The 25624-nt window shown below is 46.8% G+C and overlaps 1 protein-coding gene across 10 annotated transcripts in view; it reads right to left on the bottom strand.

Annotated features, from left to right (window-relative positions):
* Positions 1-25624, bottom strand: part of NCOR2 (nuclear receptor corepressor 2) — a 404021-nt gene that overhangs the window by 254963 nt on the left and 123434 nt on the right. For all 10 annotated transcript variants that reach the window (XM_048821124.2, XM_048821129.2, XM_048821126.2 and 7 more), the window contains exon 3: positions 15334-15461. In XM_048821124.2, coding sequence (XP_048677081.2) covers positions 15334-15461 — 128 coding nt within the window. The remainder of the gene's footprint in view (positions 1-15333; positions 15462-25624) is intronic.

Below are 25624 nucleotides of genomic sequence, written 5' to 3'. Positions count from 1 at the left end.
TGAAAGTTTTCTGTAAATGCACCAATGGGTTTCAGTTCAAATGCGTTTAGTTTACGAGTTAAAGAAGCTCCCAACCCCTCAACTTCTGGGCTTGCAAACTCAGCATGCATTCCAAGCATCAAGCCAGGAGTTTTCCTTCTTGCACATCACCGCCAGGGACAAAGGTTCTGCAGGCCAAACTACACCGTCAGTGACGACCCACATTGTCTGCCAAGGGCTTGGCACAGGGGTAACTGCTGGAGTTCAGTAAACAATTCTGCTGATATACAGACAGGAATAAAAGGTGGCTTGTTCACTCTCAGCTGAGGAGGTAAGAGGATAAAGATCAGTTCAACACTTGCATTATTTTTGCCACTTAAGCCTCCAAGTATAGCAGAGAGGAAATTTGCCCTTTACGCAGTTACTTTTCAAAGTAAGCCTCTGAAATACTGATCATTGCACTGGAATGATACAGCACTCTTCTAGCCAGCCTTGAAACACCCTGTGGCATCTCTCAAGTTTCCTGTTGTTCTGCTCAGTCCCCTGGGCAAATTCTGTTGACCCACAGCTGCAGTTCAACACTTCATTTTCTGCTCTAACGCTAAATAACAAACAGCAACTGCTGAGCACAGAGGGTGTTGACATATTCAACACCCAGACTCTGGTGCACAAAGGTAATTAAAATCAGATTCCTATTTTCTTAAAGCATATATTACCAAGAAGCTGCTAATTGCCAAGGGACTGGCCTGAAGCCTTAGGACTTACAAAAACACCCCCACGAACCTAGCTTCAGGCGTATTCATTACGCTGAGACATTTTTTAAAGATAAAATAATACAATTTTAAGAACACAAGTCTCTACCATGACTCAGGCTTATACTGTGCCAAGCAACTATTACATTCCAGGCTGCTATTTTATTTCAATTTCCACAACCATTGTAACTTCTATTGACTTTCATACTGAGGAATTTCAAACGGTTCCTGAGATTACTTTACCCAATACAATTCCTTCAGCCATTCTTCTTTGGAAACAAAATGCTATTGCTAGAAACGTTCACACCTTTCACTCTCCACATTCACGCCTGTAGCGAGATCTTTACAATTTTTTTTTACGGACCAACGGTATTGCCATTAGAGTAAAAATAAGCTCCAGCTAGAAAAAAAGTTTAGTTACATTCTGTTTTAGTTAGGGTTGCATTTTCTCCAAAATAGTACCCACCTGGCCATTTCACTCCAGAAATTTCCAGTTCGCTAAAGGAAAAGAGTGTTTCTAACGTCATGTTCAATTGCACAACCAGTAACTAAACACCAACAGGCTAATCTTTGGCAACTGACACTTGGAATTAGTAAAGTATAAACAGTTAGGATTTCATGCAAATTACTAAGCAACTCCCAGTGCAATCAAATGAGCAATCATCACATTGCAGGGTCAGGCATTGTTGCAGATGCCCTCCTTCATATAAATTTTTTGCCATATTATACTCATGGCTGCTTTAAGTCTGTATCATTTCTAAAAGGGGGTTTGTAACAGGCTTGCAATGTTTGCCTGAAATGGCTAGGAAAAGGTTACAGGGGTTTTGTTGCTTCACTGACTAAGGTGTCTCATTAGTTGGACATAAAGGAAGTTGAGCATGTTTTCCTCTAGGGGGAGACACGATCTAGGGCGTGTGCTGAGCAAGAAGGAATCCTGGGAGCAGCGAGGCCAGGGAAGACCTGAGCTGATCTTGACTTTATCTTCTCATTTGCTTTGTTAGCAAAGTCAAATCCCAGGGAGGGGGTGAGCTTGGACTTTTCAAACTGTAAAAATAAAATAAATAATAATGAATAAAGTTCTTGCATTAACTAAAACGGCCCTCAGTGTCTCCCAGAAGCTCATAACTTTGTTCCTCAAATCAACTGAACCTTTTGGGCTCTCCTTCAAGTCTTATAACCATGTTCTCCAATGGGCTGCCAACCCTGGGGAAGGCCAAAAGTGGGATGAGGCCAAAACCTTTAACACTATTACATATTTTTCAGACGGTTATCACCATTTCTCTGGCAATAATGAAGTTCCTCGCTATTTAAATGGAAGGGTTCTCTTTAAAGGACACTCTCAATGCCAGCAGGCCAAAAAAAAAAAAAAAAAAAAGGGACCCACCAGCTGGGATTTTGATATGTGCACACAGCACATTCCCCCAACTCTGTGTTTGGTGCCTGCCTGGTCTTTGTCGGAGACCTCAAGAGATGCCCTAGTGCTCCGAGCACCTCTAAAGAGAATCCTGTGACTAGGAGAGAGGTTGAAATTCACAAGGACTGAGCACACAACCAGCACAACAGGAGGCAAGTGCTACAAAATTCTCCCTCTCATATGCACGCACACACACACGCACAAGAGAACCGTCATCCTGGACTGGTGCTGTAAGGTTGCTAGAAGTGTCGTTTTCATTTAAAGTCAGCCTGTAGCCCCGACATTGGTGAAAAAACATCCTTTTTAGAGATCTGGCAGGAAGTACTGCCTGGAAGTGCCCAGCACACAGATTAATGAGGATCATATAAAAGATGTGCCATTTCCAAAGCAGGTAATCCTCTGGACCCATTAACTTTAGCCGTTTCTCTTTGAAATATGTATCAGAACCATCATTTTACACATGGGCTCCCAATCGATGAGACTTTCTTCAAAGTGACCTAGAGTCATTAAAAATGGTGACAGTCCTACTCCTGTCATGTCCCGTTTCATGTCCCTAACCATAATCTCCAAGCTCTCCACTGGGGAAACTGAAGCAGGCTTGTATGACAGCATGAAATTCTGGCTCCACTAAAATCAATGGCAAACCTCCCACTGATTTCAATGAGGCCAGGATTTTATCCATACTGTTTACAATGTCAGCAGCAGCCAGTCTATGTGAGGGCTCCTCCCAATTCCGTTCACACTGGGGGAGCAGAATCAGATTTGGCAAGAATGGCACAGGTCTACTGCATCTCTCAAATGCAGACAAAGCCCCAGAGGCCAGCACAAGTCTCTAGAATACTTTTTCCGGGCCGACCAACAGGCCCCCCGGGGTGGAAACTGGTTTGCATTAACTGGTGGCCTTTTTTTATTATTATTTGGTGCTTGTTTCTCTCCCGCTGAGAAGATTTCGATGGTTAGTAGACAAAGATTTTTCTGTTACAAAAGTGTTTAATTAGAACATAAGAATGACCATACTCTGTCTTCCAACAATGGACAGTGCCAGATGCTTCAGGCGGAATGAATAGAACAGGCCATTATTGAGCGATCCATCCCGTCAGCCAGTCGCAGCTTCTGTCAGTCAGAGGTTTAGGGACACCCAGAGCATAGGGTTGCGTCCCTGACCATCTTGGCTAGTAGCCATTGATAGACCTACCTTCCATGAACTTATCGAATTCTTTTTTTGAACTCGGTTATACTGTTGGCCTTCACAACATCCCCTGGCAACAAGTTTCACAGGTTGTGCACTGGGGGAAGAAATACTTCCTTACATTAAACATCACATTTAAACATATTACTCACTAGACTCCACCAAATCCACCAGTTACAGACAGATGTCAACACTCCTTTGAAAAATACTAGCTATTAAATGGAATGGATTTATAACAAATGCCCAAATTTGTCAGAGTTCAACAACCCCTTATCTCTAAAGCAGGGGTGGCCAACCTGACCCTGAGAAGGAGCCAGAATTTACCAATGTACATTGCCATAGAGCCACAGTAATAGGTCAGCAGCCCCTCATCAGCTCCCTCCCCCACTCCCAGCACCTCCTACCCACTTGCAGCCCCACCAGTCAGTGCCTCCCCCTCCATTCCTGCACCGTCCGATCAGCCGTTTTGTGGCATGCAGGAGGCTCTGGGGGGAGGGGGAAGGAGTGAGGGCAAGGCAGGCTCAAGGGAGGGGGCGGGAAGGGCTGGAGTGGGGGCAGGGCCTGTGGCAGAGCCAGGGGCTGAGCAGTGAACATCCCCCAGCACATTGGAAAGTTGGCGCCTGTAGCTCCAGCCCCAGAGTCGGTGCCGGTACAAGGAGCCGCACGTTAAACTTCGGAAGAGCCGCATGGGGCTCCAAAGCCACAGGTTGGCCACCCCTGCTCTAAAGCTAACCAGAAAAGGAGGAGGAACTATCTGGGCCACATTTTAAGAACAAAGCCTTGTCCGCCACGGCAGGCGGGCCATCCCGCAGCTGAAGGAACACGCAAGAGGGACTGAGTGAAAGAGTCCCTCTGCCAGACACTACTCAGTTAAGGACTTACAGGACTTCACAACATAGAGGATATGCCAAAAGCAGCCCAGGACAGACAAGGATGGAGCAGCCTTGTTCATGCCCTAAGTGTCATCTGATGGCGCAGGAAGGATTCCGATGATGAACCTTGCAAGTACAGAACAGTTAGCTCACCACTTGCTTGAACTTTGATTTTGCCAAATCTCCACAGAAGTTTGGCTGCCTCAGGCCAGGCTAGCATATGTGGTTCTTCATAATGCCACCTGTGGGAAGTCCTACCGGAAGGCAGGTAGCTTTGCCTCAGCAGCCTGGCACAAAAATTTCAGCTTGCGTTTACCACGTCAATCTCAGTTTAGATGAAAGTACTGGGTTTATTTAAAAGCTTCTGCTAAAGAAAAGAGCTCCATGCACCCTGCCTGAACCAGCATAAACTTTAACACTCTGCCACATGGGACAGCACAGGCTAACTCAATAGAAAGAGAACAAGTACTCTGTGCGTATCCTGGGATTGTCAGCTAACACAAAAGCTCTTCTTTCCGTAACTCCTTCAAACAGGGGTGGGCAAACATTTTGGCCCGAGGGCCACATCTTGGTGTGAAAATTGTATGGCGGGCCATGAATGCTCACAAAATTGGGGTTGGGGTGCAGGAGGGGGTGAGGTCTCTGGCTGGGGTGCGGACTCTAGGGTGGGGCTAGAAATGAGGAGTTCAGGGTGCGGGAGGGGACTGCGGGCTGGGGCAGGGGGTTGGGGCACAGGAGCGGGTCAGGGGAGTAGGCTCCAGGCAGCGCTTACCTGAAGCATCTCCTGGAAGCAGTGGCATGTCGCCACTCTGGGTCCTATGCGGAGGTGTGGCCAGGCACCTCAGCGCACTGACCCGTCCGCAGGCACTGCCTGTGCAGCTCCCATTATCCGCAGTTCCTGGCCAATGGGAGCTGCAGGGGTGGCGCTTGGGGCGGGGGCAGCACGTGCAGCCCTCTACCCCTAAGCGTAGGAGCCAGAGTGGGGACATGCTGCTGCTTCCAGGAGCCTCGACTTATACATGTGGAGTGCCCTCCAAACCCACTCTCTGGCTGGAGCACGGGAGCAGGACAAGCCCCAGACCCCGCTCCCCAGCAGGAGCTCAAAGGCTGGTTTCAACCGGCTGGAGGGCCAAATATGGCCCCTGGGCCGTAGTTTGCCCACCCCTACCTTAAAAATTTGGAGTGCGAGCAAATAATTCTTAGTTCACATTTGTGCTAGAATCACCATTTATCCTGAAGATTGTCGAGTCTTCCCAATTTCACCAGGGCAGTTACACACCTTGCAAGACTATTTTCCCCTCCCAGAAAAGAGCTCTGGGTCAGCACATCATTGCAGGGAAACTGCATCATGAAGTGACTTATACAAACATCACTGCATCACAATGAAGTTACGTGTCACAAAGTGGCAATGCAAATGGGTTTGCCCAAGGGGATGAAATTCATAATGATGAAAACCAGAAATGTAGGGTTTTCATTCCAAAATATGAACAGCTCAGTGTTGAGGAAAGCAAAATATCAACCAAGCAGAATAATGAAAGCTTCCTCACATTACTCTAACCAAGCCACGCTGGTCCAGTCATGCAAAGCCCAAGACTGCTCCTCAGAACAATCTTCTCCCATAATGCCAAAGGAGACAGATATGTAAATTAGGAAGTTGCCACTACCACGTTCATTTCATCATGACCTGAGCTTCATTTGAATCCAGGCCTTGGGAGAGCAAAGGCTAGCAGGTAAGGTTCCTGTGCTTGTTTTACAAAAAATAAAAATTGAAAGCCTCTTCCTTGGAAGGGCCTGATCCTCTGAGGTGCTGAGCACCTTAACTCAACCTAGCTTCAATGGGAATTGAAGAAGCTTGTTGGAGCAGATCTTAACATAGGGAACCAATATCCAGACGTTACCAGCTGTGGCTTTCATCCATTATTTTCCCACATTAATTTTAAGAAAACAAAACAAAAAAAATCAGACCAAGAACGTAATTTTAATGTGAAAAAACTACATGAGGGGCTGTGGATGGAGCATAGTGAAGCCAGCATTACAGCCTTGAGCTGAAAAGGGGGGTCACCTTTAAAAACAGGACCTTAATTAAGCAGAGTAAATAAAATCAGAGCGATCGCACTGTTAATTCTGGAAGATTTGGTGCCATTTGGCCCAAAACCGATTAAGATGGAAAAACTGCACATTATTTCCTTAGCCACATGTTGTGGCGGCTTTCCACACGTTTCCAACTCCCACGACTCCCTGGGCTGGTCAGTCAGGGGGATTAATCATATTCAATAAACACAGTAATTAGGCTGTCCCTCATTCTATAGCACACGTGGCTACTCCTGTCTGCCGCAGAAACCTGGCAACTGGTTAACAAACCCTAACAATCATTATCATCAAAGGGAGCATATGGCCCATCAGTGCTGGGTGAACTCTTTAAAACCTGAATTGCTGCTCGGTGCAGAAACTCCAAAGAAAGGGCATGGCTCACAAACTGGTGATACAATTACCTCCCCTGAAAACACCGACTCACTTTACCACAGATAAACGTGTCCCGTACATTACAGCTACAATTTCTTCCAGTGAAACCATTATACAGCCAAATTTTCTTGTGTTAATAAGAAAATTTGACTAAAAACTGTCACACACACACACACACACACCCTGCCATGCTACAGTCAACCCAATTATTCTCATTTCTCCTGCAGATTAAAAATTGGGAAAAAAAAATAAAATAAATAAGCTGAGCCCTGTAATCTTGCCAGGACATTCCTTTGCAAGTATTCACGGTACGACTTGTACCAACAGTAAATCCTGAAATACTTTTCTTAGCTCCTGTGTTCCAGCTGGCACAGTCAACTGAACAAGCTAAGGGGAAGTCTTACGGCTCCTTCCAAGAAAAAGCCTGCAATCAATAAACTGTCAGGGAAAGCAGCATATCAGGGAGATGAAATGCAGAGGTGACTTCCCCAAAGCAATGCCATCAGCAGGGTTCAAGGCTTCCTTCCTTCAAGCCAGGACCACAAGAGAGCTGCCAGTTCTTAGCCATCCACAAAGTGCATGGATAGTTCCTTCTCTTGGTTTTGATCTAGAAGTTCCCTTCCCTATGGGTATTACCCTGCTTGTGCAAAGGGAAGTGTCAGCAGCTACTCCAAGCAGCAACCTCTGCAGATCCAGGCTGCCACATATGGGAAGCAGGGAAGGTCAAAAGGATGACACAATGTGCCCCCCCCCCACAATGGCAACCAGTGGGAGCAGTGCCAGAAAGGTGACAGCTCCAGGATGTATTAAGTGTTGTAGAAAGCTTTTCGCCCAGCCTCTGTTAATGCAGCAGGGGAAATCCTGCGAGCGCCACCCCAATTATGTGGAGATCCAAAGAGTGCACGATGCCTCCCTGGAGAGATGCTCTGGGGCCGAGCAGTGCTGACCACTACTTGTCCGCAGGAACCCTTCCAAAAGGTTCATGTGAAAGTCAGCTCCAGTCCCACCACCCTGTCTATTGCCCGCCCTTTATGAGTACCCATACCTGCAAGCCCTTCTTCATCACAACCGGTATCAAACTAACCTCTCTCAACAGGGTGCCCAGTGTCCACCTCACGAACAGCCCACCACCACCATCGCAACTGGCACCAGCTGGCCACCCCAGGCGAGAAGCTATGGCTCCCCTACAACTGCACACTAGAACGGGGGTCAGGCAGCACGGAGAAACTTGGGCTGCTGCTCTCGCCCTGCTCTGCGCGATGACTTCAAACCTCCCATCTTTGGTGTCTTTCAGAAGCAGCCTTACACCCTGGGCAAACCTCCCCAACGCTGCCCTGCCAACAGGCCAAAGCCCTGACCTGCCATGACCACCTCCAGCAGCAAGAGGGGAATTCCCTCTCTACAGCCCACTCAACCCCCGATCCCTCTGCTTCGACTGACAAATCCAGGCACCCAACTGCGCTGTCCTCTGGGAAAGGACTGACCCCAAACCCATTCCCCACGCACCCCAGGACACAAACAGCCGCAGCTTTCTGTCACTGTAAACGTGGGCTGGCTTCAAACTGGTATCCTCCCAAGGAAATGCTCAATAGCCTATTCCCATTCCATGGAGCTCCTAAAGCCACGCCTCAGTAGCGAAGCTAGACTAATTGACAGGTTAGAGAGAGACACTGCCTTGGCCCCAATCATAACCTTTTCAAGAACAATCCCAGGCGGAAGATGCTCCACACGTCCAAGGGATCTCGGTGGGTTTTACAAGCATTACAACACTCCTGTGGAGTAGGTCAGGGGGGTCACCAGTGTACAAAGCATGGAGAGGGGAGGGGGACTTGGCCAAGGTAACAACGTCAGGCCAGGGTGACCAGCACCTTGGTCTCCTGAATCCCAGACACCACGTTCCCTCTATGTAAAGTAAGTTGCATCAACCCTTTTCCAGCGGAGCGGCATCAACAGCACCAATCCAACTGCCCCAACCGGCGGTCCCAGAGCGGCCAGTGTTGGAAGGGTGCGAAACTGGAGGTGCTCCAGGTCAGGTGCTCAGCACGCTGGCCAGGTAGTGCAGGACAGTCCGCCTGGGCTGCATCTGTTCTGCGAATAAACACAGGCCCTCAGTCTCCAGGGCCGTCAGTCTGGCACCTTCCACTTGTACCAGACTCGCTCGCACTTATTTAAGGGCATGGGGGGGAAAAAGTGATTCTGACAGCGCGTCAGACGCAGCAGCCAGAACCAGACAGGCTGTTTCCTTTCTGTATATTCTAAGGGGGGGGGGGAGCGCGCAACAGCCTAGAAATCCATAAACAAGTACCTCACACCTCCCGCTGCTGTGTGCCAGGCAGAGTATTACACCACGGAAGGCGGGATAAGACTCTTCCTTTCAGACAGAGCACACTTTTGTGCTTCCCATCCTCCCGCCCCCGATTCACAGACATGATTTGTGTTTGTCAGCCCTCAAAGCCCTGCGTGCCGAGAGCCAGCTGCCTCCGCTTGCAGCCAATCAATCGGAACACCGGAACAAAGCCAAAGTGCTTTCAAATGCGCCTGGCTTGAACCTGCCACAGGGGACTCAGCTGCCCGGATTCCTGAGCTGCTCCTCTCCCTGCAGCACTGGGGTTTGCTTCTGTGCCAGGGAAACCAGAACTATTCATGGTGTCAGATACAGGCTACCATCCTGCCTTGCTCCAGCCAGAGGGCAAGACGATAGAGACATTTCTCTGCCTTTTACTATGGTACCTCGCCTAGTAATTAAAGAATGTAAAAGAGAGGCTCTTTCGAATCAAAATGACTCCAAAGATTATTTTAATCTTATTTTCATATACAATAGAACCTCAGAGTTACGAACACCCTGGGAATGGAGGTTGTTCGTAACTCTGAACAAAACATTAGGGTGGTTCTTTCAAGTTTACAACTGAAACGATATAGTAGGACCCCAGAGTTACGAACGGACCAGTTGACCCCACACCTCATTTGGAACCAGAAGTACACAATCAGGCAGTGTACTTCTGCTCCAAATGAGGTGTGGGGTCAACTGGTCAGTTCGTAACTCTGAAGTCCTACTGTATCTTTTTAGAGGTGGCGATTTCAAAGGTGCCATTGATTTCAGGGAAGGGTTAATCTTTTGTTTTTCGTGTGTGCTTTTAAACTGTGTCTCTTTTGGGGAGTTGTCTCTATTTAAAATGTGTATGTATTTATTGTATTATGTGCAGCTGCCTCGAGCTAAAAAGTTGTTTTAATAAACATTCCAACCAGATTCCAGGAGCCAGGCAGTCTTCCAGGCGGGCAAGTGGAGAGGACACTCCAGATGAGCACGCCAAACAACTTGGGATCCAGCAGCAAGGCGCCCAAAGGGTTAGGTCTACAGCGGTTTCACTGGGATACTGTTTTAGAGAAGAACTTCACACCAACAAGAGAGGGGAGCCTGGTCTCATGGGCCTGATTTTTGAATGTATTTAAGCACCTAACAATGCAGATCGGTACCTAGTGGGATATTCACAAGGGCCTAGAAACCCAACTCCCACTGAAATCAATTGTTTGATAGATTTCAATGGCAATTAGGCACCCAGGGGCTTTTTTTTCGGGGGCGGGGGCGGAGGGAGAGATCACTAGGCATGCTACATACCTTTGACAATCTGGCCCCACATCCACAAGCTCTGGGCTCAAGTCCCTCCTGAGCTTAATAGCATTGGTGCACTCACGGCGTGGAAGAAGGCAAGGACACGTGACATGGGTTTGAACCAGGCCATAGCTTTCTTAGACAAATCACATCCAAAGCTGCCAATCAGGGGACAGCCCAGAGCTGTCACTCACACCCCACAGATCTTTTGCCAATTCTTGAGGGCTCCCAAACATCACACAGGGAGGGTCTCTGGGGGCCTCCACTCACTTGCCAGCATCCCTTCCCTTTTGGGTATTGAGGCAAGAGGGGACCTCAACCCCCAGCCAGCAACATCATCAAATGCATTGGCAGGGCAGTCCCCCCAGGTAGTGCCCCAGTCCTGGTTTGCATTTGCCCCTAAGGACTTAGACATGATGCCCCCATCTCATAAGGAGATGCCCTCGGGATACCCACTATATTATCCTTTTTTGGATCTGCAGCCTAAATCAGCAAGTCCCCACACTGGGCACCTGCCGACCTAACATAGGTCCACACTGTGCCCCCCAGGAGGGGGAGAATCCCAGCCCTCCGGCTGCCCAAAACCCAACCCCTAGGTTTCGCTGCGAGGAAGGCGCAAAAGGCAAGACCCACTCTACTGTTATGGGGGGAAATTCCTTCCCACCCCCAAAGCGGTGACGAGCACAGCCCACAGCAACCTAGATAGGGAGGGAAGATGAGTTGACTGCTGGAAATCAGCGAACAGGAAGTGGCTCTGAGCACATGCTTATTATCATGGCTCCAAATCAAGCCTACGCCAGAAGCCCTGTGGGAGCTAGAAATCTCGCAGGACCTGGCCCGTCCTGTCCTTTTGCCCTCTCCCACTGTGGGAGCCACCAAAACACAACCCTCCCTAAGTTCAGGGCTCTTTTATTTGCAGCTTCATCTTAGCAAATGCCACCTTTCCATAAGGTTAACTCCTTGGGCACTATGGGGAACAGATAGAAAGAGAGAGGGGACCAGTTTTTAAAATATGGTTTTGTTTATGGAATGCCTGTCTAGATGCATCCAGAACTGACATTACATGCTGTACAACTCCAAAGCATTCATGTGGCTGACAGTCTGAAAATAATCGTAGGGTAAGAAGGGACCGCAAGGGTCATCTAGTCTAACCCCCCCTCTCTTGGCCAAGATGCAGCATTTGTTGTGTCTAAACCATCCAAGATAGATGGCTATCCAGTCCCTTTTTAAAAATCTCCAGCAAAGGAGATTCCACAACTTCCCTAGGCAGTCCTATGTTCCATTGTCCTATGGGTCTTAGGAAGTTTTTCCTGAAATTTAATCTAAATCTGCTGTGCTGTAGTTTGAACCCACTGCCTCTTGTCCTGCTCTCTGCGGCAAGCAAGAATAATTTTTCCTCCATCTTTACGGCAGTCTTTCAAGTATTTGAAGATTGCAATCATGTCCCCCCTCAATCTCCTCTTTTCCAAACCAAACATACCCAGTTCCTTCACCTTTCCTAGTATGGCTCGCATTCCATCCCTTTGATCATCTTTGTTGCTTGCCTCTGGAGCCTTTCAAGTTTCTCCCCAACCTTTCTACACATTGGTGACCAAACTGGACACAGTACTCCAGCTGAGCCCTAACCAGTGCCAAGTAAAGCGATACAACCACCTCCCGTGATTCGCATGCTATGCCTCTGTTAATGCAACCCAAAACTGCATTTGTTTTTTTTTTGCAACAGCATCACGTTGCTGACTCATGTTGAGGTTCTGATCCACCACAACTCCCAGATCATTTTCAGCCGTGCTGCTGCCAAGCCAGTTATCCTCCATTCTGTATTTGTGCATTTGGTTTTTCTTCTCTAAGTGTAGCACCTTACATTTGTCTGTGTCGAATTTCATTTTGTTGTCTATAGTCTAGTTCTCCAATTTATCAAGATCCATCTGAATCTTACTCTATTCTCCAAAGTGCAGGCAACCTCCCTCGCTTTGTGTCATCTGCAAATTTGATCAGGATGCTCTCTCTTCCTACATCCAGGTTATTAATAAAGATGTTAAACAACACCGAACCCAGAACAGATCCCTGTGGAACCCCACTTGAGACCTCCCTCCAATCTGACATTCCACTAATAGTTATTCTTTGTTTGTGGTTGTCTAACCAGTTATGTATCCACTTAATGGCAGTTCCACTGAGCCTGCATTTCTCCAGCTACTTATCAGAATGTCATGTGGAACTGTGTCAAAAGCCTTGTTAAAGTCCAGGTATATTATGTCCACCGCATTCCCCCTAACCACCAAACCAGTTACCTTGTCAAAGGAGATCAAGCTGGTTTGGCATGATTTGTTCTTGGTAAATCCATGCTGGCTTCTTGTGATCACCCCTCCATCCTCCAGGTAGTCACAAATTGAATGTTTTAGACATTGCTCTAGTAGCTTCCCAGGTATCTAGGACAGGCTGACTGGTCTGTAGTTCCCCGGCTCCTCCTTTTTAAAGATGGGCACCACGTTAGCCCTACTCCAGTCTTTCAGGCCCTCTCCTGTTATCCATGAGTTTGCAAACATCATTGTCAGTGGCTCCGAGATGTTTTCAGCTAATTCCTTCAGTACCCTGGGGTGAACAGCATCAGACACAGCTGATCTGAATTCATTCAAATTGGTCAGAAGATCCCCGACATGTTCTTTGCTTATCCCAATCTGCAGCCCTTTCCCCTTGTCTACAGTAACTTCGCTGTCATCCAGTCACTTTATTTTTTGTGAGAAGACCGAAGCAAAGTAGGCGCTGAGCAGCTCCGCCTTCCTATCATCCTGTTACCAGCTCACCTTCTCCACTGAGCAGAGGACCCAGGCTGTCCATCTTTTCTTTAATCAGTGCTTGAAGGGTTAAACACATACTATTCTTGGTCAGACTGGCAAAGACCCCGGGGGGGGGGGGGGGGGGGAAGGGTTCACCTTCTTCTGCAGGATGGGGCCCGAGTCACTTGCAGGTTTAAACTAGTGTCAATTCTCTGTAACTTGAAGTCTTTAAATTACGATTTGAGGACTTTAGTAACTCAGCCAGAACGCAGGAGGTCAGACTAGATGATCATGATAGTCCCTTCTGACCTTAAAGTCTATGAGTCCACGACCACACTACGCAGGATAGGCTTTATTGTATAAATCACACAGCATATACGAGGCAGATGTTTCTGAGACCCTTTTGCATTTGGTGTTCTAAGAACTGCTCATGTGAAAAAAATCAGTCAGTAATATAAGCAGGCTGCTTTTGTATTCCATCTGGTATTTTGTTATACAGGGAAACAAGAAATGAATGTGAAAAGAATACATTCAGTACCTTGAAACAAATTCTTACTGGGCAAATGCCCAAAAAAGGGTAGGTCCCGTTCCGGATTTTGCCAAATCTCACCAGCACACTCAAATTGTAAAAACTGAAGTCAGGGGCTGTTTCTGTCAAGGTCCCATTTACGGAGGATTCAGATAAACGGTTCTGATTTGGCCCACTTCCAACTTTGTTCTCAGGTGCTGCACTATGGAGGAGTTACCACTGAGAAATCGGAGCAAGTCAAAACAACGCGTCAGGCAGAGAGGTGGATTAGTCGTCATCAACACTGACACTACCTCTTTGCACAAGTGCCTGAGGCCTGCACTCAATCCACCTCGCCAGGACATACTTCACCATGCTACCAGGTGCAAAGAGCAATTTCAAAATCTGTATTTTTTTTTTTTTGGCCAGATTCTCGCTTGTTTGACGCGACTGCATCAGTAAGAACCCACGCTGTTGGGAAAAAGAGGGTATTTTGGCATTTCTGGCCAAAATCTGGAGCAATCCATCATAAGGTGCATGCACTTATCGTGGAACGAACCTGATGACCTAATATATCTTTCCCTCTCTCTAACTATTATGATTTTGGAAAAAGGAGAAATGTATTTTTCATCCAGCCATAACTGAGGGCTCAGTGATTCAGGACTGCTCTTAGCCATACCCAGTAGCAAGAGTCAAACACTGACTTGCATAAGTCTACTGTTCTACAGTATGTATTTCACTTCCAGGCTATTTTTTTCCAAGACCACTCGGTGCCAAATGCAGAAGAGAAACTGTAACATGGAGAACGTGGTGTTTTGCAATGAAACCGAGAGCAAGAGTGCTGGCCTTTTTAACTGGTTAGCTCCTGTGGTTAGTGCATCTACAAAACTGTTAGCCACACTGTGTTTGGCTGAGCCGCACATAAAAACACCCTGCACGCTCTCCCTGGGGTTATCGGTGAGCATGACGGGAAGGCAGTGGGACCTGGCAAGAATGAAATGAGTGGAAGATGCAAGTGTAAAAGGAGAAATTAAAAAAAAAAAAAACAGGAGGAGAGCAACAAAAGAAGAAGTGGAGGTGAACAATGGAAACCGACCATTCTGGTTCCTCTAACTCCTCCCTTTTGCCTTTTAGAGTTAAAACCAAAACCAAAAACGCTGCATTCACTTCCCACTCAGAGAAGCCCACAGAGCTAATCGAGCCAATGTACAGCTTCATGGAAGCGTTCTTGTTTAAAGTTACACAGCAGACAGTAAAGGGGTTAAGAAAAAGGGACAAGTCATAAATCAGTAATTACACATTTGCACTAGTGCAACTGAGCTCAGAGTCTGGCCCAGGGAACAGAGATAGAGAGCACACAGCCTGTTATTCTAGTGTTCTCTAGCTCAGGCTGTCAGATGTTTCCTCTGGCTTTAGCACCCATGGAGAACCAAAAAAAGCACATACCCGCAGGCCCAGTGCCCTCCCACTTAGCAGTGCCATTCACTGGAAATGGGAAGGACAGCCCCAGACACACAAGGCCCTTTCTTCCGAACATTTGGCATGTAGGGATCATTATGGGGATTGGATTATACTGGAGAAATCAGAAGAGCTTTTGCATCATCAAGTACAATAAACCCCATTAAAACACATGGAGCTCATAATAATAGCGCTTAGGTCTTACAGAGCACTCGTCACCTTCCAAGCGCTGTGCGAACATGAAGGAATGAGGAATACAGACACACACAGACACCCAGAAGGAGACACTGTGGGTAGAATGCCCACCTCCTTACCTTTCATTCCCTGGCTGGAATTCAGACAGCAAGGAAGGCCTCCTCCGCTGTGGCTGCAAAATAGATCCAGGTGGTAGGTGGGAAGTGTAATCCCTGGGATGATGCTGATACTCTAAGAGACCCACATCCTGCAACAAACATAGAAAGAGAGTTGTTCTGCGGATATCAAATATTCAGAGGACCGTGATCACTTGCATTTACATCTCTGCAAATTATGGGTGATATTCCTTTAAGAACACCAGGTGCCAGATTGAATTCCCTGGGGAGCTCTGAGCTCTCTATCCACCATGTAAGGGGGAGCAGTGCGAGGTTCCCTGAGCTGCTTTACCAATGAACCTCAACACATGTTGGGTTGAGATGGTCTATGTGGCCTATTCAGTCAGCCGTGGGCCCCTCTGCTTGGACTGCTCAAAAGGGCACCACAACGGTGAGGGTGGCAGCTTGTAACATAGTCACACGTCCACTCTAGTCAACGGACTCAGACCACAAACTCATTTCACTGTGGGCACAAGTGATCTGGGCTGGGTTTGGTCCAGTGACCTAGAGCTGAAAGGCGCGGTCATCTTTCACCATTTCCCCTGAGCTATTCCATTCCCTCTCTCCTTCCCGCCACACACAAAAGAAATATGGCTAGAAGTGGACTGTCACTGTGCTGAGGCAGGTCTTTGCTCTGGACCTACAGTCGTAGCCTCATTCACTCAGTCCACATTCCCATCAATCACTTCACCGCGGCTTCTGGTGGAAGGGACTTGGAAAGGCCTCTTCAAGTGCAGCCCATTTACTAGGCATCTTACATCTTTCTGATGCTATTCAAGGGAACATCTGATGGTCTGCGAAAGGATGCTGGCCTGCCTCTGCAGGGCCAGCAGCAGAAGTGTTAAACAGCCATCCTCCCACAGTACAGCAACACAGTCATGTGGTTAGGCCAAAATTCTCAAGTGGGGGGTTTGGAAAGCAGCAAAGGGGCTTTATACATGAAAACCTGGTGTGATGAAAAATGTTTGTAATGTAAGATTACTTAATTTCAATCCAGTTCTGCAGAGAATTATCAATCTTCAGCACAACAGACCCACAGAGTTTAAGGAACCATTAGATCCTCTAGTCGGACGTCCTGTCTCTCACAGGTCATTTCACCCAGTTGCCCCTGCTTTGAACCCAATAACTTGTGTTTGGTTAAAGCAGACCCTCCAAAAAGGCACATTATTATTAGTAGTAGTATTATCATGGCATCAAGGAGTCTCAGTCACGGACCCATTGCTCTAGGCGCTGTACAAACACAGAACAAAAATACAGTCCCTTCCCTAAAGAGTTTCACATTATGAGAAACTAAAACTAATCAAGCTCATTTCATTGTCCAGCCTGAGGCCCTGTCTACGCTAGAAAGTTTTACCATTTTCATTACACCTCTATAGTTAAAGCGGCACAACCCTGTGTAGTGTGGATGCAGGTATACCGGTGTGAAACAGCAACAGGCAGACAAAGGGCTCAATCCTACAACATGCTGAGCACTGTCCCCAATCCAGCCAAACACGTGCTTAACTTTAAGCATGTAAGTGGGTCCGCTGAAGTCAAATCCAAGGAGTAGAAAAGTTTAAAAGAAAATTAAATTTCTAAAATGCTTTCAACTTTAGTAACCTACGGTGTTGGTAACAATAAAGAGAAAATACATCATCATCTTGACCATGACCCTTTAAACGTGGCTCCCAAGAACTGAGCAAAAAGAGGTAGAAAGGACAGTTTGTTACTTATTATGTACACATCCCTTTTGTTCCTTGGCCCTTGGAGAGTACAGTACTGTATGTCCCTGATTTAATTAACTAAGGAGCCCTCCTGCTCTGTGCCACAAAGGCTCTTATTCAAACAATGAAATATTTCAGCTGCTATATTTCAACTGCTATTTATCTGCAGATAGATGCCTGACCACCGGGAGGGGTGGGGGGAGCAAAAATTAATAATCTAATTATCTGATCAATGCTTCGTAATGTCCCACCACTTTCATGAAAACCATAGTAATACTGGAACATCTTTATGCCAGAAGGAAGGAAACTACTAGGACTTCAGACCATATTTTAAGTATTTTTCACCTGAAAAAAACTGAGAAGTTTCTACCCTGGTTTGATTCCCAAGCCACTCACTGTATGGTTTTGGTAAACCCTGCAGATACGTTTTTCAGAGGGGAGAAAGAATGATCCAGTGGTTACAGCACTAGCCCAGGATTCAGAAGACCTAGGTTCCCTTCCCAGCTCAAAAGACTCGCTGTGACACCTTGGGCACATCACTTAGTCTCTCTGTGCCTCAGTGGCCCCGCCCCATCTGTATAATGGCAATAACAAATATGGCTGTTCCTCACAGCAGGGTTCTGAGGCTAAATGAAAGAGCTGGCCAAAAAGCAGGTTCTCTCTCCCCACAGAACACTTGAATTTTTTGGCAAAAATTGCAAAGGAAGGCAATGCACCATGAGAGTCCCCAGCCATGGTAGAATGAAGTCCATCCAGGGAGCCCAGCCCACAAAAGAGAACCGGGACAGGAGGAAACCAAACTACAACTCCCAGGATGCACTGCAGCAGCACATGCAAATCATACTATTTGGGGTTTCTGCCAAAATATTTCCAGGGTTTGTTTTGTTGGGATTTTTTTTGTTGAATCAAAAAAGCAAAATTGTCCATGGAAATCAGACAAACACCCAATTTTCTGCCAAAAGCCAATTTCAAAAGAAAATGTTCATGCATCCCTTCTAAACATATTAAAAACCGTGATGCTTTCAGGTTATGTCTACACTCAAACCGGTACAGCCGCAGAGGGACAGCTGTGCCACTGTAGTGCTTCAGTGTAAACGCTCACTACAGCGACAGAAGGGGTTCGCCCGTCGCTGTGGTTAATCCACCTCTCCAAGAGGGGGCAGCCAGGTTGACAGAAGAGTTCTTCTGTCGACGTAGCGCTGTCTACGCCGGGGGATTAGATCGGCTTAACTATGTCGTTCACGGGTGTGGAGTTTTCACACACCCCCCCATGCAACGTAGCTTGGTCAACCCAACTTTTTAGTGTAGACCTGGCCCCAGATACTGTAGTGATGGGACTAGATAAGTTCCACCAATTTTCAAAATGGGTGCAGTTAGGCAGCCTTTAAAAATCAAGAGGAGTTGGACAATGATCTCATGTTGAAGACTTCCCCCGACAATTGTAAGAAAGAACAAAGAAATCAGCAATGAAAGCCAATGCTTCAATTGCAACTGGGACTACAGATTAGAAGAAAATGTCAGGAAATATCAAAGCCCAACATCTTGGGATGTCAAGAGGTAAAATAACATGTTTGTACAGTAACTCTATGGAAAACCAGGGGGAGGGGGGAAAAAAAAGGAATTCTAGGCATTCCCTCCAGAGGAGCCAAGAAAAACAGAATTATTTCCAAGTTCAGCATCTCCTTCACAAAAGCTTAAATGAGACAAATATCAAAGGGGGAAACGGTGGCGTCTACTAGCTACTATTTCTTGTTATGCCTGGAATAGTACACGGGGATATTAGCCCATGGCGCCAGGGTTCATGGTTTCCCGCCACTAAGCGATAGTGTGGCGTTACCCTTGGTTTTCTTTTTCTATTCTAGATGATCTTGGTCAAGTCCAGTCCTTTTTAGGCAACATGGACAAGTTTGCATAGAATTTATCCAGCACTTTAGGTCCCCTGCTTCAACTACACCCCGGCTATTCCAGACCTGGGCCTCTCCTGAACCGAGGCATGACTTGACAGGTGGTTTCATGTGAAGAAAACACCTACTGGAGTCTGTTTAGGTCCAACTTTACTTCGGCATTCCCAATTCTGATATGGCCCAGCTCTCCAGAGATAAAATCCCCTGAGTTGCTTGGTCTCTAGCAATACTAGCCAGTGGAGCACGTGGCTCTGTTTGGAACTCAGAAATGTCGGTTAGACATATGCCTCTGGCCCAACTCTACATTATCTGATACATAAAACCAAGGAAGTTTGAGACGGAATGATCCCATTAGATCTTCCAGTCCATCTCCCAGACACTACAGGGCTTCTCACAAAGGCACATTCCCTCAATTACTGGCTCATCCTATTTTTAAAGGTCCCATATGATGTTGCTTTCGGCACTTCACTAGGGAAGCTATACAAAATATAAGCATACACAGCGAATGGACGGATAGGCAGGCCCATAAACAGGACAGTCCCCTTTTAAAGAAACTTATTAAAAAGGAATAAATAATGCCCAGATTCCTAGTTCGAGAGGTGGATTTGCCCAGTAAAAATGTCAATCTCAATTTTGCATTAACAGCAATTATATATGGTTTACGTCATGCCCAACCAGGAAGACCCTGCCAAGCCAATTACATGATTGCTAGGAGAGTACTGCAAACCTCAAAGAGGCAGGCATATTTCAGCCCTGGTGTCTAATGCAGTGTTCAATCTTTCCTATACTCTGGTTCCCTTTTCCATACCGGATCCACACCACCAATATAGCCAGGACATCCCTCCATACAGCACTGTGCGAAGGGCAGAGTAGTCATGATTCCCTAACATCTGTGCCTGACCGCCCATTTTAGCGCCCATGGTCTATGGGGAGATTTTTTTCAGGCCCAATATCTCCCCAGCTCTAACCCTGTAAGAAAGCTCTCCCGCTTCCAGATTGTCTCCTTCTATCTCCTGCTCAAGTCAGCCTTCCTCCCAATTATCACTAGCCTTACAAGTCTTGTTATACTGCCTGAAGTGAAGGGGAAGCTCACAGAGATGTACTACTACCCATGAGTTAAGATCTTTGAGACCTGCCTTTCCAGCTTCACCACTAAACACAGCATTGGCCAATACAATTTCCAAAAGTTCACCGACAGTGTCTGGCGTGTTTCACTTCACTAATGGTAGTGGTTGGTTCTGACAGCACAAAACAACCTGAAAAATTAGCATAAAGGATTAAAATCCATGAATCTCTCTGTGCCCTTTGACGAACCATCAAAGTAGCCACTGGAGACCTGTCAGAATGTAGGCGGATTAATTGCTCAGAAAGTTACTACAGTAAATTGCATTGTGTGTCAAGATTGCGCCTTTCATAAGCAAATACCTTTAGGGTTTAACAAGCACGTGTCAGTTTGTTTTGCAATCTTTAAAAGGCACACAGCATGAGGCAACCCTCACCAGAAAACCTTCCAAGTGCTACCATGACAAAGAGATGATCTTCTAATGACCATCTTTATCATTCCGGAGCTTCTCTTGTGACCTCTCCACTCAGAATGTAGGTGATGGCCCCAATGCAACAGCGAGGCATGCAGCACCATGCGCAAAGACACATGGGAGAAGCGATACAACTTGCACCTATCAACCCAAAATGTACTGCAATTCCTTGCCTCCTGCCAGAGAATGAGGATAAAACATTGGGACTCAGATGATCAAACACAGCCTGCCCCCGAAGCTATACGTCTCTTCGTTTTCTTGGTTGTTTTTGGTTTTTTAATTCTACTTTTTGCTCATTCTCCATTCCTTCTCTCTCTTGATCTCTTCTCTCTTCCTTTGGGGAAAAATACCAAAACAAAACAAAAAACAACTCTCTCCTCTATTTGCTGATAGCTCAAAGCAGTAGGCTCTTTCTCCATGGAGCTGTTATATCCCCCCTGTTTTCTCCTCTTGCGATTTCATTCCCTTTCCCTCCATCCCACTCATCTGCTTCTCCACTCTACAATTCCTGGCAGTCAATGCAGCTTTCCAGAACACAACATGCTAGTAGGAATGTCCCCCCCCCAGCCAGACTGTACAACCTAAAAGTAGCATCTCCTTGCCAGGGGTTCCATTCAGTGTAAGACCACCAAATAGCCGCACTGACACCTTATTAGCTCACAAGTTGCTGATAAAACTTGTCATGACAAACGAAAACATGAAAAGCCCCCACGTGGTGCTTTCTAAAGCGCAAGTCTTTTGCCTGCTTTTGAAACGCCATTCAATTAGAGCACCAAAAGGCATGCACTCAAATTAGAAACAAGAGCAGGCCACAAATTTCAAAACATGTTCTCCCTCATTCCCCAACTTAACTTCTTATCTAGAACCCCCCTTTAAAACCAGGGCGCTGTGGGGCAGTCATTATCCTCAAAGCATTCCAACTGGAACACCTGCCCCAAATGTATCTACCTATGTAGATGCTACAGTAATGAGGGTTAAGCGCCTCACAACCTCGAACGCACATCCCTGGGAGGCAGGGCAGCGCTGTTACCCCGTTTTGCAGATGGGACCTCAGGCTCAGGGAGGCTAGATGACTTGCCTAAAGTCACGCATGAAGTCCAGGGCAGAGCAGGGAATTGAAGGCTGGTCTCCCAAGATCTAGACTAGTGCCCTAACCACTGGGCCACCACTTCAACGGAGATGCTGGCTGAACCACACTCCCCAGTCATAAGAGGAAAAAAAAAACCAAAAAACAGGAAACAAACGTGTCCGATGGTTCTAACTACTATAACCATGTTCAGGACACTACTGTGCACAACGACTTCAGCTCACCTAAGACAGAGGGCGGAGAGGTGGGGGAAAGGGACCAAACAGGATACTGCATAAGCTGGAAGATAAATCAGTGTGCAGTGGTTATTCCAAAAGAAAGCAGGCAGGCTTGTCTGGATTGTCTTGACTTTGAAATCATTCGCGGATCATTTGAAACACTCCTTCCAACAGCCTGCAGGCTGACCAGATCTTCTTTCATGATGACTTGGATATTGCTTTGTGGCTTCTGGAAATTCTACAGAGTTTTGCAAACTGATGTCTTGAAAAAAAGGTGGTGTGGGAAGAAGGAATTAGCAACATTTTCAGTTTTGCTGGTGGAAATTAACTCTTTTGAGACACAAATGAAGGAGACATAATCTTTCCAAACTAATCAACAGTAGCAGCAGCCACCATTTGGGAAACCCCAGGTCTTAAGACCCTCTTGATCAATTTCCCCCGAAACCTAACTGTTGGGAGAAAGAAACTACATTAATTGTTAAAATGTATAAACAAACTGTCTGGAGCTTTCTTTCTGCTATGACAGCACATGGGTCCTCAGAGAGCATGGCAATTTTCAGTGTGCCACCGAAGAGTTACGTTTCAAACGAAAGGGTTATGCTCCTTGTCTGCGATCCTATTCCATGTGCAGGTCTTCGGCAACAACTGGTCTGCTAACAGCAATAGTCATGCAACATGGAGATTGGGCTATCTAACCATTATGACACACTCATCATGGATAACAATGGGAGTTCATGACACGGACTACAGGCAGCATAGGCTAGCAGTGGGGCTGTCTTATAGGGGATAAGGGCAGCCCATAACCCAGGGACTTTAACTGGATCTCCTTCCTTAGAAGTTTTTAAGGTCAGGCTTGACAAAGCCCTGGCTGGGATGATTTAATTGGGGATTGTTCCTGCTTTGAGCAGGGGGTTGGACTAGATGACCTCCTGAGGTCCCTTCCAACCCTGATATTCTATGATTCTATGGATTTCTATATGGAGACTGAAGGTAGTATACAGGTCCACTGAGGACAAAGAGTGTTGTATGCAGAGCAAAGGCTCTTGGATAGTATTCAAGATCCCTTTTCTACAACGAAAACTGTCCTCCCCCTCGCCACTCACTCACTCACACACCCCATCAAACCCTTACTGCAACCTCAACACATGAATAACGGCTAATATTGCACACTGCTTAATCCTCTGCAATAACCTAGTGAGAGACTCCAACCACACCAGATTTGCACAATGGAAGCAGCACTGGACAGCCCAGCTCCCGGAGCAGAAGCAGACCTGCCAGTCATTACAGAACCAGAAGCAGGCTGCCACATCCCTGCGATCACTCACAGCTTCGCAGCGAAGTGCAGAGGGAACGGTTCCTCTTGATCTTCCTCAAGCCACGCTCAGGGTTTTCCCCTCAGTGCCACACTGGACCATGTGGGCTAAAGGCCTAAAGAAACAGTTCCCTGCTAGCAGTAACATCTCCATGGAAATGGACGGGGAAAACAACATGGAGGATCAACCAGGCCCAGAAATGTATCAATGTACATATTTGTCACTCCAAAACCAGCAGCTGTTGCGCAGAATCACACGCCCTCTCTCCAGTGCTTTGGATTGTTGCCCTGGCCAGGATACTGAAACTGCCCTATTTATTATTTCACTGCAGCTAACATCCAAACTTTCAGTGATCCTGTCCACGGCAGATTTTAGTGGTAGTCCATTCCCCACAACACTAACTGTACTTCCAGTTCATTTGCTCCATTAATTATAGGATGCATGCAGGACTCAGGTGCAGGGATGTGTGTGGCTGCTAGCCAGGAGGGAGAGGGATTGGGAACAGGGATTACAACAGGTGGCAGCCAAGAACAAGAAGAATTCCAATTCCACCTACTTAAAACCTTGGAGAGCGTATGGTGTCCATGGCATACGCCCTGGAGATAGGAGAGGATCCACATGGGACATCAAGAGCCTCAACTTAGACCCCAGCATAAAACTAGCAAGACTACAGTGTGCTCTCCGCCCTCCCGCCTTCTGTTAAAAAATGCATTTGGTCAGATTCTAATTTTGCATCCGGTTGGAAATACCGGGCCCAATTCTGCTCTAATTTAGATTTGAAAGCCCGCTGAAGCTAACAGGCTTGAATGGGTGGTCACTGATGGCACCATATTTTATGCTGATTGCTGGTGGAACTAGTGGGGTAAGGGCCTAGAAGTTAAAACAATATGGTCAGCCCCCTCAAAATACATGACATTTTTACCTACCTTCAGCCAACCACATGCACTGAAAACGTAGCTCTCTATTTAAAACTGTTTGTTTCTGGAGCAGTGCCTTCCACTGCACCCAAATACACAATCAGTTCAGATAACCCAACAAAAACGGTTACAGCTGCAACACACACACCCTAAAGTGTTTGGGGTTCTGCAAAGGATCGAAATGGAAGAACAAATCACACGCAAAAAATTATTTAAAAAAAAAAAAAAAACACGCTAAAGAGCCAAACAGCCTCATTAAAATAAGTGTCTCCATGCAGGAGCACAGAAAGGTGCATAAGGCCTATCTGAAATCCTTCTAAAGCCATCCCTAGCCACCAAGGAGGGTTAGATTAATTTGCACATCCGCTGTTTGTTGGTGGGAGCTAGCTGATGACAGACAGCTCTGGCATTCTCAAGGTCTTTTTATGTTTCTGTTTTCAGTGCATTATTTTTTTTCTGAAGCCCTGCAAGCACTCCTCCCACCCCCACTTCCTGGTAAATCCTCTGACCCTGAATAACCTGCGCTTGTCAGGCTCATTTAGATACAACAATCAAACTGCCTTCAAAAAAAAGAGAGTGAGCAAGAGAGAGCGAGCGTGAGGAGGCTGAATTCAATCTTCAAGAAAGCCATGAGCATCACAGAAACCCAGAGGGTTCCAAGGAAAAATTTTTAATTTTTGAAAGCTTTCTGTCTGCAAAGTCATCTTCCACATTGTCTCAAATAAAAGCCCTCATTAGCTCCCGACCTCAAGATAACCTGTATGCTAAACCAATAACTGCATGCAAGCGACCATTCTTGTTGCTTAGTTTGATTGCTGTTCTAACCGTATGTGGTTGCTTGCATGTTTCATTCTTTTCTTTCCCTGTTTCCAGCTGGCAGGGTCTGGGCTGCCTGATCTCCAGCCATGAGAGAGAAAGGGAAGTTTGGAAGCAACTCCGCAATCTGCTCCAGGCTTTGGACCTTCAAAGCAAAGCACTTTCCTCCAAACCCAGATAATGCCGGGTCGCAGACAACCCCTGTTATGCTTCTGCTCTCCCAGGCACTTTCCCATGTGGAGCAAGGACCCTTACCCAGCCTGATCCGGAGGGGTTCAAGGCACCCACAGCTCCTCATTGGCATCAGAATTAGCTCCTAAGAGAAGTAACGTAGATGCAAGGTGGGGACAAGGGGTGGACAGCCAGAGGCTATGGGCTCATCTTGCATCAAAAATTACCCATCATTTTCCCAATAGAGGAACAGCCTTTATCATTCCCTTTCTTAAGTTTCATTTTTAACGCCTTTTTACAGTGAGTCTAGGGAGACCTAGACCTCTAGCAGAGCATTCCCTACTGGTGTGTTCTATTCCACCGTGGAATGGTCTTCCAGTGATCGAGACGTTTGCAAGTGAGCGCAACAAAACAGTAGACACTATACAACAGAGGTGGACAAACTACGGCCCACAGGCCACATCCAACCCACGGGACCATCCTGCCTGGCCCTTGAGCTCCCGGCTGGGAAGGATCGGCCCCTCCCGTGCTGTCCCCTCTCCCCCACAGCCTCAGCTCGCCATGCTGCCAGCACTCTGGACGACGGGGCTG

This window comes from Caretta caretta, chromosome 15 (assembly GCF_965140235.1).
Source record: "Caretta caretta isolate rCarCar2 chromosome 15, rCarCar1.hap1, whole genome shotgun sequence".
Lineage (NCBI taxonomy): Eukaryota > Metazoa > Chordata > Testudines > Cheloniidae > Caretta > Caretta caretta.
Note: the sequence above shows the minus strand (reverse complement) of the source record. Positions and strands in the feature narration are given on the sequence as shown.